The sequence below is a fragment of the Eubalaena glacialis genome, chromosome 3 (genome assembly GCF_028564815.1).
Source record: "Eubalaena glacialis isolate mEubGla1 chromosome 3, mEubGla1.1.hap2.+ XY, whole genome shotgun sequence".
Classification (NCBI taxonomy): domain Eukaryota; kingdom Metazoa; phylum Chordata; class Mammalia; order Artiodactyla; family Balaenidae; genus Eubalaena; species Eubalaena glacialis.
In genome coordinates this window covers 138,559,919-138,573,468 of record NC_083718.1, presented here as the reverse complement: position 1 = coordinate 138,573,468, position 13,550 = coordinate 138,559,919, and the positions used below count along the sequence as shown (strand labels likewise).

The 13,550-nt window shown below is 36.4% G+C and overlaps 1 protein-coding gene across 1 annotated transcript in view; it reads left to right on the top strand.

Moving 5' to 3' along the window:
• Positions 1 to 10,221, top strand: part of LEPR (leptin receptor) — a 68,182-nt gene extending 57,961 nt beyond the window's left edge. Inside the window, exon 18 of the mRNA XM_061186478.1 lies at positions 9,394 to 10,221. Within this exon, the coding sequence (XP_061042461.1) occupies positions 9,394 to 10,221 (828 nt within the window). The remainder of the gene's footprint in view (positions 1 to 9,393) is intronic.
• The last annotated feature ends 3,329 nt before the right edge of the window (positions 10,222 to 13,550 follow it).

Here is a 13,550-nt window from a genome sequence, read left to right as displayed (position 1 = left end):
TTCAGTCTCGGAAAGTTGTGCTTTTCTAAGAATTTGTCCATTTCTTCCAGGTTATCCATTTTATTGGCATATAGTTGCTTGTTGTAATCTCTCATAATGCTTTGTGTTTCTGCAGTGTTGGTTGTTATTTCTCCTTTTTCATTTCTAATTCTGTTGAATTGAGTATTCTCCCTTTTTTTCTTGATGAGCCTGGCTAATGGTTTATCAATTTTGTTTATCTTCTCAGAGAACCAGCTTTTAGTTTCATTGGTCTTTGCTATCGTTTCCTTCATTTCTTTTTCATTTATTTCAGATCTGATCTTTATGATTTCTTTCCTTCTGCTAACTTTGGGGGTTTTTTGTTCTTCTTTCTCTAATTCTTTTAGGTGTAAGGTTAGGTTGTTTATTTGAGATGTTTGTTGTTTCTTGAGGTAGGATTGTATTGCTATAAACTTCCCTGTTAGAACTGTTTTTGCTGCATCCCATAGGTTTTGGGTCATCGTGTTTTCATTGTCATCTGTTTCTAGGTAGTTTTTGATTTCCTCAGTGATCTCTTGGTTATTTAGTAGTGTATTGTTTAGCCTCCATATTTTTGTATTTTTTACGGATTTTTTTCCTGTAGTTGATATCTAGTCTCATAGCATTGTGGTCGGAAAAGATACTTGATATGATTTCAATTTTCTTAAATTTACCAAGGCTTGATTTGTGACCCAAGATATGAACTATCCTGGAGAATGTTCCATGAGCACTTGAGAAGAAAGTGTATTCTGTTGTTTTTGGATGGAATGTCCTATAAATATCAATTAAGTCCATCTTGTTTAATGTATCATTTAAAGCTCATATTTCCTTATTTATTTTCGTTTTGCATGATCTGTCCATGGTGAAAGTGGGGTGTTAAAGTCCCCTACTATTATTGTGTTACTGTTGATTTCCCCTTTTATGGCTGTTAGTATTTGCCTTATGTACTGAGGTGCTCCTATGTGGGGTGCATACATATTTACAATTGTTATATCTTCTTCTTGAATTGGTCCCTTGATCATTATGTAGTGTCCTTCTTTGTCTCTTGTAATAGTCTTTCTTTAAAAGTCTATTTTGTCTGATATGAGACTTGCTACTCCAGCTTTCTTTTGATTTCCATTTGCATGGAATATCTTTTTCCATCCCCTCACTTTCAGTCCTTATGTGTCCCTAGGTCTGAAGTGGGTCTCCTTTAGACAGCATATATACGGGTCTTGTTTTTGTATCCATTCAGCCAGTCTGTGTCTTTTGGTGGGAGCATTTAATCCATTTACATTTAAGATAATTATCGATATGTATGTTCCTCTTACCATTTTCTTAATTGTTTGGGGTTTGTTATTGTAGGTCTTTTCCTTCTCTTGTGTTTCCTGCCTAGAGAAGTTCCTTTAGCATTTGTTGTAAAGCTGGTTTGGTGGTGCTGAATTCTCTTAGCTTTTGCTTGTCTGTAAAGGTTTTAATTTCTCCGTCGTATCTGAACGAGATCCTTGCTGGGTAGAGTAATCTTTGTTGTAGGTTTTTCCCTTTCATCACTTTAAATATGTCCTGCCACTCCCTTCTGGCTTCCAGAGTTTCTGCTGAAAGGTCAGCTGTTTGCCTTATGGGGATTCCCTTGTATGTTATTTGTTGTTTTTCCCTTGTTGCTTTTAATATTTTTTCTTTGTATTTAATTTTTGATAGTTTGATTAATAAGTGTCTTGGCGTGTTTCTCCTTGCATTTATCCTGTATGGGACTGTCTGTGCTTCCTGGACTTGATTAACTATTTCCTTACCCATATTAGGGAAGTTTTCAACTATAATCTCTTCAAATATTTTCTCAGTCCCTTTCTTTTTCTCTTCTTCTTCTGGGACCCCTATAATTCGAATGTTGGTGCGTTTAATATTGTCCCAGAGGTCTCTGAGACCGTCCTCAATTCTTTTCATTCTGTTTTCTTTATTCTGCTCTGCAGTAGTTATTTGCACTACTTTATCTTCCAGGTCACTTATCCGTTCTTTTGCCTCAGTTATTCTGCTATTGATTTCTTCTAGAGAATTTTATTTTCATTTATTGTGTTGTTCATCATTGTTTGTTTGCTCTTTAGTTCTTCCAGGTCCTTGTTAAACGTTTCTTGTATTTTCTCTATTCTATTTCCAAGATTTTGGTTCATCTTTACTATCATTACTCTGAATTCTTTTTCAGGTAGACTGCCTATTTCCTCTTCATTTGTTTGGTCTGGTGGGTTTTTACATTGCTCCTTCATCTGCTGTGTATTTCTCTGTCTTCTCATTTTGTTTAACTTACTGTGTTTGGAGACCCCAGGTCTCCTTTTTGCAGGCTGCAGGTTCGTAGTTCCTGTTGTTTTTGGTGTCTGCCCCCAGTGGCTAAGGTTGGTTCAGTGGGTTCTGTAGGCTTCCTGGTGGAGGGGACTAGTGCCTGTGTTCTGGTGGATGAGGCTTGGATCTTGTCTTTCTGGTGGGCAGAAGCACGCCTGGTGGTGTGTTTTGGTGTGTCTGTGACCTTATTATGATTTTAGGCAGGCTCTCTGCTAATGGGTGGGATTGTGTTCCTATCTTGCTAGTTGTTTGGCATATGGTGTCCAGCACTGTAGCTTGCTGGTCATTGAGTGGAGCTGGGTCTTAACGTTGAGATGAAGATCTCTGGGAGAGCTTTCAGCATTTGATATTATGTGGAGCCAGGAGGTCTCTGGTGGACCAATGTCCTGAAACTCAGCTCTTCCACCTCAGAGGCACAGGCCTGTCACCTGGCCAGAGCACCAAGACCCTGTCAGCCCCATGGCTCAGAAGAAAAGGGAGAAAAAAAGAAAGAAACAAAATAAAATAAAATAGTTATTAAAATAAAAAATAATTATTGAAAATTAAAAAATTAAAAAGTAATTAAAAAAGCGAAAAAAAAAAGAAAGAAAGAAGAGAGCAACCAAACCAAAAAACCAATCCACCAATGATAACAAGTGCTAAAAACTATAGTTAAAAAAAAAAACAAAAATGGACAGAACCCTAGGACAAATGGTAAAAGCAAAGATATACAGACAAAATCACACAAAGAAGCATACACATACACACTCACAAACAGAGAAAAAGGAAAAAATGTATATAAACTATATATAAAAAAAAGGAGGGAGATAGCAACCAAATCAATAAACAAATCTACCAATGATAATAAACTCGAAATAGTACACTAAGTTAAACATAAAACCAGAAACGAATTAGATGCAGAAAGCAAACCCCAAGTCTACAGTTGCTCCCAAAGTCCACTGCCTCAATTTTGAGGTGATTCATTGTCTATTCAGGTATTCCACAGATGCAGGGTACATCAAGTTGATTGTGGAGATTTAATCCGCTACTCCTGAGGCTGGGGAGAGATTTCCCTTTCTCTTCTTTGTTCGCACAGCTCCTGGGGTTCAGCTTTGGATTTGGCCCTGCCTCTGGGTGTACGTCGCCTGAGGGCATGTGTTCTTCGCTCAGACAGGACGGGGTTAAAGGAGCAGCTGATTTGGGGGCTCTGGCTCACTCAGGCCAGGGGGAGGGAAGGGTACGGATGCGGGGTGAGCCTGCAGCGGCAGAGGCCTGCGTGACGTTGCCCTAGCCTGAGGCACGCCGTGTGTTCTGCCGGGGAAGTTGTGCCTGGATCATGGGACCCTGGCATTGGAGGGCTGCACAGGCTCCCTGGAGGAGAGGTGTGGAGAGCGAGCTGTGCTTGCACACAGGCTTCTTGGTGGCTGCAGCAGCAGCCTTAGCGTCTCATGCCCGCCTCTGCGGTCTGTGCTGATAGCTGCGGCTTGCGCGGTCTCTGGAGCTCCTTTAAGCAAAGCTCTTAATCCCCTCTCCTCACGCACCACAAAACAAAGAGGCAAGAAAAAGTCTCTTGTTTCTTTGGCAGCTCCAGAGTTTTTCCCAGGCTCCCTCCCAACTAGCTGTGGTGCACTAACCCCTTCAGGCTGTGTTCACGCCGCCAACCCCAGTCCTCTCCCTGCGATCCGACCGAAGCCCGAGCCTCAGCTCCCAGCCCCCGCCCGCCCCGGCGGGTGAGCAGACAAGCCTCTCGGGCTGGTGAGTGCTGCTCGGCGCCGATCCTCTGTGCGGGAATCTCTCCGCTTTGCCCTCCGCACCCCTGTGGCTGCGCTCTCCTCCGTGGCTCCAAAGCTTCCCCCCGCCACCCGCAGTCTCCGCCCGCGAAGGGGCTCCTAGTGTGTGGAAACCTTTCCTCCTTCACAGCTCCCTCCCACTGGTGCAGGTCCCGTCCCTATTCTTTTGTCTCTGTTTTTTCTTTTTTCTTTTGCCTTACCCAGGTACGTGGGGAGTTTCTTGCCTTTTGGGAGGTCTGAGGTCTTCTTCCAGCGTTCAGTAGGTGTTCTGTAGGAGTTGTTCCGCATGTAGATGTATTTCTGATGTATTTTTGGGGAGGAAGGTGATCTCCGTGTCTTACTCCTCCGTCATCTTGAAGGTCTCCTCCTCAGATAATTTCTTAATTACTTTTGAGAATAAAACCTCAATTTGGGTGTGGAGAGTATGAAGGCTCTTCCATGTGCAGCAGAGTTAGAAGAGCCCCATTCATATGCAGAGTTTCCAGTTTTCAGCCAAAGGTCTCATTTCTTCCTGTGTTTTTACCTTCCATTTTTTCACTCCCCCACTGCCCTCCCTCCCATCTCCACTGTAGTCAACAGGGCAAACTGTCTTTCTTTTCAGCTATAGCCCACTCTGGAGATATTCTGGTCTGCAGCTTCCTTTGTTCATCTCCTTCGGTTTTCCATCTTTTAGAAATTCAAAATCTCATTCCCTCTTAACCTTCTCAGACTATCTTCTTTGTTGTGGGTATATATTTAATTTATTCATGTACTTTCATCCTAACAGAGCCTCTACAGAGATAAGAGAGAAATATGTATGCTCAAACTGCCATCTTGAACCAGAATACTTCTCTACACCATTTCTCATGATACTTTAGAAATCAGAATCTTTAACAACATTGTAAATCAATGATAATTCAATAAAATAAATGAAAAAAATCAGAATCTTCTAAAAAGTTTTTAAAGAGCATAAAAATAAAAATTTTAAACAAAGGTTGAATTCTTGTGGTAGGAAAATGTATTGCAGTGAGTCAATAACCTTGCCTTTCTTCTAATTCAAATTTCACAGTGTTTAAAAGACTGTAGCCAATTTGTTTGTGTTTTACCTTTTTCTTTAGCATTTTTGCCTAAAATATTACTTTCTTCCTCTAAATCCAAACCATCTATATTTGAGGTGGGGGGAGTCTAACCCTGCTCCTTTTTTGTCTACGTTTATGACTATTTCCACAAGAGTGTACTCCACTTAACACCCTACTTTAGAGTGTTAATCTAAAAACAAATGGATTTTTTTCTTGTGGTTCAAAGACCATCCTAGATTCCTCAGCCTATTCTAGCTCTCCAGATAAGAAGCTCAGCAACCCACAAGCTCCCAGAACACCATCCTCATGGATCTGAGGCAGAGCTCCCTGAAATTGCTAGAATGGCTTTACAGAAGTGTAGAAGAGCTGGTGCAGCTTCGAGTAAGAAGTTCTTTCTAGAAGAGCACATGACTGGGCTTAGAAATGTATATTTCACTGCCCTAAAATATGACTTCAGTTTTCTCTATTTTCTTGTTCTTCTTAATATCTATATATATATGCCCTTGGGTTATAAGGAACCAGAAGAGAGGATGAATTTAATCAGCTCAAATCTATCACAACAAATAGAAAAAGCAAAACATGTTCTCCTCCCTACTTGTGTTTGGAATATCTTTTCATCTTCCATTGTATTATAGAAAGCTTGTTGGATTAGAAAAAAAGTCAGGGGCCTCAGTCTGCTATAATTAGCTGTGCAACTTTAAGCCTTGATTGCTTTGTCTATAAAAGGGAGAAATGTGGACCAGATGATTTCTTAGAACATTTTTCTAGATTAAAAAAATCATGATAATGATTCTGTTATTCTATTCTTCACGATTGCAACTCTTCTTTCTTTCAATTTTTAAATATTTGTTTTCAGAGATACACTCTTTTACTCTTTCTTGTTCCAAACTCTTCAATAGTGCTGTTCCTCTACTTCCTTTTTATTTTTCCAGCTCTTTGTTTTTCTCTCATTCTACTTATTCTGTTATTCCTCTATAGTTTTTCCTTTTCTGGGATCATTAAGACTGTCCTTAGAGTGTGATATTAGGGCATGCATTAAGAAAATGGAAGAGGACACCTTAATTCAGAATTTTATCTTTTCCTAAAAACATGCATTACTGTAGTATAACACAAGAATTTATAATCCAGAACTAATGCTTGACAGAACATCTTTTTGAAATCTTTTATCTTTTGCTTTCTGAGTGATTTTTTTATTTTTCTTTCTTATTTTGTTTTATTTTATCTGAACAGAGAATGGACATTCTTTGAAGTCTAATCATGATCACTACAGATGAACCCAATCTACCAACTTCCCAACATTCTATAGAGTATTAGAAGATTTTTACATTTTGAAGAAGGGGAGACAATCTAAAAAATTTTGGTGGAACTATTGAGAACTAAAATATGGTGGATTATGTTGATTTAGAACTTAAAATAGATGGGTAAATTTGGGGTCAAGGTATACGTCTGAGTCTAATTCAGTTTGGATGTATGATTACTTTTCAAGTCATCTAAAGTTTAAAAAGTAATATTTATGATATCTAGCTTTTGATTTGTCATTTGGTCATAAAACATTAAAGAATTATGACTGTTGCTCTTACCACAGATTTATTAGACATCATCAAATATATAGTAGACTATGCTGTGACTAGGTGAAAACTGCAACTTCTGACACATAGCTTTGCAAATACAATGGCTCTAAATATAGAATGCAGTCAAAATATTTAGTTCATATTTTTATGTCCAAAATTTTCCATTTTATATTCTTTTAGACACTTCAGCCTATAAACTGACCCATTTGGGTATTCTTTTGAATGTCTTATATTGATAGCTTTTATGTATATCTAACTTTGATCAATATGGGAATTTTCATTTTCAATAGCCTTAAAAATGGCTTAAGTAACTTCCATTTCAGTTCAAAGAAAGACAGTTTGTTCTGGTCAAAGGCCAGTAGAAGTTACAGTTTGTATCAGGATGACCTGACATATCCAGGTCAGATTGACCAGATCAGAAAACACATCAACCTCCAATTCAACCTCCTCGTGAAATTCTTTACTAAATTTAATTTATTTACACTGAACCACCCAAAGCTTCTGGGAGTCAGGTAAGTGGGCAGTGATGCAAAAAAGGAGACTCTCTGGAGTTTTTAGAACTAGTTCAAGGCAAACATAGGACTTTTCTACCTGAAAAAAAGACCACCTGCTATTTCTATGAATTTAACTTGTGTGGTATATTGCTCACATTCAAAATAAACCAAAGCCTCTGTTTGATAAACCCAAATACTACTCAGATTTAGGCTACATATATATTACTTACATTTAGATTTCATTCATAGTTTGATTTGAATCTAAAAAAACCCCCCAAAAATCAGGAAGAATGTGTCCTTTCCCCCTTCACTGACTTTTAATAGACATCATTGTAAAGTAAAATTGAAGTGTGAAAATATGAAAGGATATTCTTTAATTCTTACCAGCTGAATACATATTCAGTATGCTTCCAGACTGTTCTAAAATCTTGAAAAATTAGATGCATATGGTGATTGAAATGATTTTTTAATAAACATACTTTTAATAAATGTTTGTGACCCATTTATAAAATATACTTTAATAATATATGGATATGTGATTTCTTAATTATGAGTGAAATCTTTCATCAAATGCATTTGAAGACATGTAAATTATTTGACATAATACTTAGTTACCAATTATGAAGTTTTAGAGGGCATGAAATACGCCAAACACATCATTTGAAGAACAGCTGTGAGTTTGACTGTATGCTATGTGCTATTTGTATTTTTTGTTTTCATGTTGATAGCCTGACATTCTTTTATTTGGAGATCTTAATTTCTAGGTTACTTTAAATTTTAAGAAATTCAATACATATATAGTCATAACCTTAAGAAACACAAAATGAGCAAGAAAATATTTGAAGAAAATTATAAATCTAATAGATTTCTGTCAGAAAGAAAATAGGCACAGGAACAGTTTTCTCTTCACATACTATGTTCATAGAATAATAGAAAAGGTTGTGTTAATATAGTATTTGTTATTATGCAGTATTTTAATATCTGTATAAGTCTATTCCATTATATTTGGTGTTTCATATATTTATTCCTTTATGGTTATAATCACCAATATATTTCATTTAAGAGTTCAAAACTATGTTAAATGAATTGTGTTTTTATATGGAATATATTTGCCATTATGAAGAATAGTCAGTTATATTGTTATTTCAAGCAATAAATCTGAATTCATTCTATTAGTTTAAAAATTGTAAAATTCAAAAGTTTAATTATATGTATAACGTAAAAATTGAGCACATTTTCTATAGCACTTCATTTAGTTGTGTTAATTTTTTAATGTGATGTGTCCACAGTATTTTTTATTTTGCATTTATTTTTTCAATATGTTTACATTGTATGAGTTGAGCTTTTTTGCACACAGATTCTTGCTTGTAGCTGCTTGGCAGTATTTTTTGTTGTGATGTAACCACTGTTCTTATAAAAAATATGATGTGCATTTGTTTTGCATCTTTGTCTTCATTCCACATGTCCTATAGTTTGTATTTTTATATGAAGTTATTTATAAGGAATAGTAATTTAAAAGTCTGTGATCATCTCTTTCACCTTCATTGTCTTCAACAAATAGATATTCTTAGTTCTTATTTTCTGATAGTCATAAACAGATTTTTAGTATGATGTAAGGCAGATAAGGGCACATATAGTTTACCTTCATATATCTTATGTCATGGAGTACTTATTTTAGCTATCTTTGGACAAGTTGTTTTGCTCATTCAATTTTATATCAATTTACTTTTTAAACTTGGGTTAAATTTTTTAGTTCATGGAAGTGTAATTTGCTATAAAATATTAGGAATTCTTCTGAAGATAGCACTTTCTAATTACAGTAACCAATCTTTATTGAGAGCTAAGCACTTTCAGACACTATCTAATTTATTCCTTGCACAACACCATGAAGTAAATATTGAACACAATTTTACAGATGAGGAAACTGAAAGGCAGAGACGTTGATGTACTTGTCCATGGTCATAGAAACAGAATGACTCACGTCTGTCTCATCCCACTTTTAAACACTATCTTATACTGCCTCTCCCTTATGATTTTTGATCTGTTTATTTCACACCAAAACCAGGTAATTTGTGCTTGACTTATGTCCTTTATTATTAACCTTTCACACTTCCATTTCTTCCATGATATCACAGTGAAGCAAAAAGAAAAAAAATTAATACAATTGAGTATTAAAATGTGTCTTTTCTTTTAGCCAGAAACATTTGAGCATCTTTTTATCAAGCATACAGAATCAGTGACATTTGGTCCTCTTCTTTTGGAGCCTGAAACCATTTCAGAAGATATCAGTGTTGATACATCATGGAAAAATAAAGATGAGATGGTGCCACCAACTACAGTCTCTCTACTTTTGATGACTCGGGATCTTGAAAAGGGTTCTATTTGTATTAGTGACCAATGCAGCAGTGCTCACTTCTCTGAGGTTGAGAGCACAGAGATAACCTGTGAGGAGGAAAGCAGGAGACAACCCTCTGTTAAATATGCCACCCTGCTCAGCAACTCTAAATCAGGTGAAACTGAGGAAGAGCAAGGGCTTGTAAATAGCTCAGTCAGCAAATGCTTCTCTAGCAACAATTCTCTACCTAAGGATTCTTTCTCTAATAACTCATGGGAGATAGAAACCCAGGCATTTTTTATATTGTCAGATCAGCATCCCAATATAATTTCACCACACCTTCCATTCTCAGGAGGATTGGATGAACTTTTGAAACTCGAGGGAAATTTCCCTGAAGAAAATAATGACGAAAGGTCTGTCTATTATTTAGGAGTCACTTCAATCAAAAAGAGAGAGAGTGATGTGCTTTTGACTGATGAGTCAAGAGTGTTGTCCCCATTCCCATCCCACTGTTTATTCACCGACATCAGAATCCTCCAGGACAGTTGCTCACACCTTGTAGAAAATAACTTCAATTTAGGAACTTCTGGTCAGAAGACTTTTGTATCTTACATGCCTCAATTTCAGACTTGTTCTACTCAGACTCAGAAAATAGTGGAAAACAAGATGTGTGACCTAACTGTCTAATTTCATTCCAGACACATCTCAGATTTATGATGTAATGAGTCATATGAAGGGTAATATATTCCACTATAGTGTTGGTTAGGGGAGAGAAAAGAAAACTGTCAGAGGCAAATTTGAAAATGATTGTTTCAAAGCTAATGGTATCTGTTTGTCCTCACTCAGTAATATAGACAAAAAATGTGAGAAAGCCTTCAAGAGCCTAGCAGTGTAGACCGACTCTTCTAATGATTAACCAGCACCTTGGGAAGGTCTCCAGTGGCTTGTGTCTAGCTAGCCATAAACCCAACAATACTATTTTCTTTGAACATTGAACCCATGTAGAAAGAGCTAGTCATCTGAATTACACTCACATCTGAAAGAACACTTCACACTAACACTTGTGAAATGTAACTATTTTCAAAGGTGTGGTTATTTTACCTTGAGTTGTCTTTGCTGTGCACTAATTTACGCATACACACAATTATACCTAATAGGCATCCTTGTGCATTTTAAAAGTGTGCAATGTATTTGTATTTTGTGCTACTAGACTGTGTGATTTGAAGATGTTTCAATTTAACATACTTTCCCTGAGTACTTACTCTGTGGTAGGCACTCAACTGAATGTTGCAGATAGAGGATTTAGCCCTGGTCTAGGGGATATACTTGTGAAGATATACAAGAAACAAATGTTTATGTATCAAATCTCAGATCTGTACCATAGAATGAAACTACCTGTTAGAATGGTGATACCCACAACAAGTGTTTTGATGAGAACACAAGCCCTTATGAAAACATAATGTCTGCCTCACCTCTTCTCTTTAAAAGATGTTGAAATGCTCACTTTCTGCTACAGTTAGATTGCTAAATGTTACTGTGTATCACTCTGGAATCGTCTTCCCCATTCCCACTTGCATGTACACTGTTTTTTTCCTCACTTACCGAGCATTCTTCCTGTATATAAACCAACCACTGTGCTAATACTTTCCATACTTTAGCTCAATTAATTATTGAAATAATTGTATGAGACATGTACTACTATTACATTCCTTTTAAAGATTAGAAGATTAAGTAATTTGCCCAAGGTCACAGAGTTAGTGGAATCCATATATAAACCCAGATCTTTTTAGTACTAGTGATTATGTTTTTAACCCATACCTTACATTATCATCCATTAAAAAAAACTGACTTGTAATCAAATAAAATTTATTAAGTAGAAATATAACACTGGATGAAAATTAAGTGAGAATTACGCAGATGTTGTCTTTGCCTTTAAAGACTTTAATGTTTATTGTTTATTTCAGTTCTTGGTACGGCAAGAAAACCCAGACAGCATATTGAACAACAAACTAAATTAAGAAACCTGCAGAGATGTTGCTCAATGGCAATATGTAAGAATTTCAAGATTATCGGTATCGTCAAAATAAATACTTTAGTCCTCAAAAATATTCCTATGAGTTGTTAAACATCACTAGTTTCATACTTAGACTGAGAGAGGATTCCACTGATTTACTATTACCATAAATAAAATCCTCCCCCTGTCTCTATTCCAGTTGTGACCATATGAAATGAGCTGTTTGGACCCCAATTGATAGATATTTTTTCACACCTTTCATGATCATTTGCCAACTAGAAATCAATAAAGCTGTTTCATGCCATAAGTATTGTTGAGATATCTCAGGATCTCACACACTCAACCAGTGACTCTCTTACAAGAGAAAGGTAGAGGACCCATATCAACTCACTGAATAATTAGTTCTATACAAAGATAAAGAGAGAAAAAATTTTTTTCAATGATTTTTCAGTGATTTATAGTTTCAGAAACAGAAAGAATTATTACATGTATGGAAATTTTAGTAAAATTGACCATTATTTTTAATACTGCTCACAGAATATACATAGATAGAAAATTACATTTTGCCCCATTCTGCATATAATTAGAGATTAAACACTGAGCAAGTCCTCTGAGACATGACATCCTCCCATTCTCCTGTGGTGTGGGACCCAGAACAACAGGGAAGAGAAACTGATAAATGTTCCAGTCAGCCCAAGGTTTTGCCATGCTGTGTGTACTCTGTAGTGAATTCAGACATCCCAGGACCACCATAGTGCTGCAGGTCTGAGTTAAAGGAATTTTGTGACAGCACATTTAACCTGAGGTCACTGATACCATTCTGGTGCAGCTTCAGTTCCCAAAACAAACAAAAACATTTCAGAAATTGATATTCCAAGGGACTTTCTTTTCATAGAGTGGGTTGAAGTGGTGCAGTTTGGCCTATTGGTATATATAAATTTAGATCATATTTACTGTCAGTGTGCTAGGGCTCTGATCTTCACTTTCGAAAGTTCATTTCACTATATATATTACTGTATATTATTGGGTCTTTATGAAAATTACCATTTAGATGAAAATTTAGAATGTTTTGTACTTCAGTTTGGTTAAATATTCTTCATTTCTTTGCAGAGATCCTATAAAAATTTTTTTAAGTGAGAGAGGAGCTGAAATATAGGTTTGGACTTTTAAACTTAGGATAAATCTGGAATTTTGAGTATTTCATTTAAAGGCCTAAAATTTCAACACAAGCTGTGAATCAGTCTCTCTAAATCTGAGCTTCATGAAAATAAACTCAGAAATTAATAATTTGAGCTATGGCTTCAAGTTTAAACAGATTGTTTGAAGATAAATCATTTGTCAGGGTTAATGAGATTATAGATGTCCTAGGTTAAAGCCCCAAGAACAAAGAAGAAGAAAGAAGACGAGATACACATCAGTATGAATAGGGGCCTCCTACTGGAGCCCTGTGTTCCCATTTAGAGATGAGCTACATAGTGGCAAGAGGAATAGGAACAGATAGTCTTTTATTTTTAAACCTAGTCTCGAGTAGTAAAAAGACCTGGATGAAAGTCCCAAACCAGTGGGTGATCCTGGACTGAGAATAAGGTTTTATGACCCTAAGCACGACATTCTTCTACCTCCTCTCATCCATTTCCAATAAAACCAACTCCCTCTTTCCAAATATCAAACATATGGTCATATTCTCTTAGGAATATGCATTTTAACTACTCAAAAGTTGAGAGAAGATAAACTTCCTCCACAAATTGATACCAGATTCCAAAGCTACTTTCGTTGACACAATATGAAGATGAGGCTGTAAGAGTTGTGCCCACGGGTCTCCCGTGGGCTTGGACGACGTGCTAAATGAATCAAGACATACTGCAACCATATGTCACGTAGACTTGGCTGAAAAAAAACCCTCTCTCTAAATTTTTTCCTGTAGTTTTTAAAAGAAATGTGTTCTACTTTTCATCTTTCAAGGGTCATCTTGATAGTTACAGACTCTTCTAAAGTATTTACT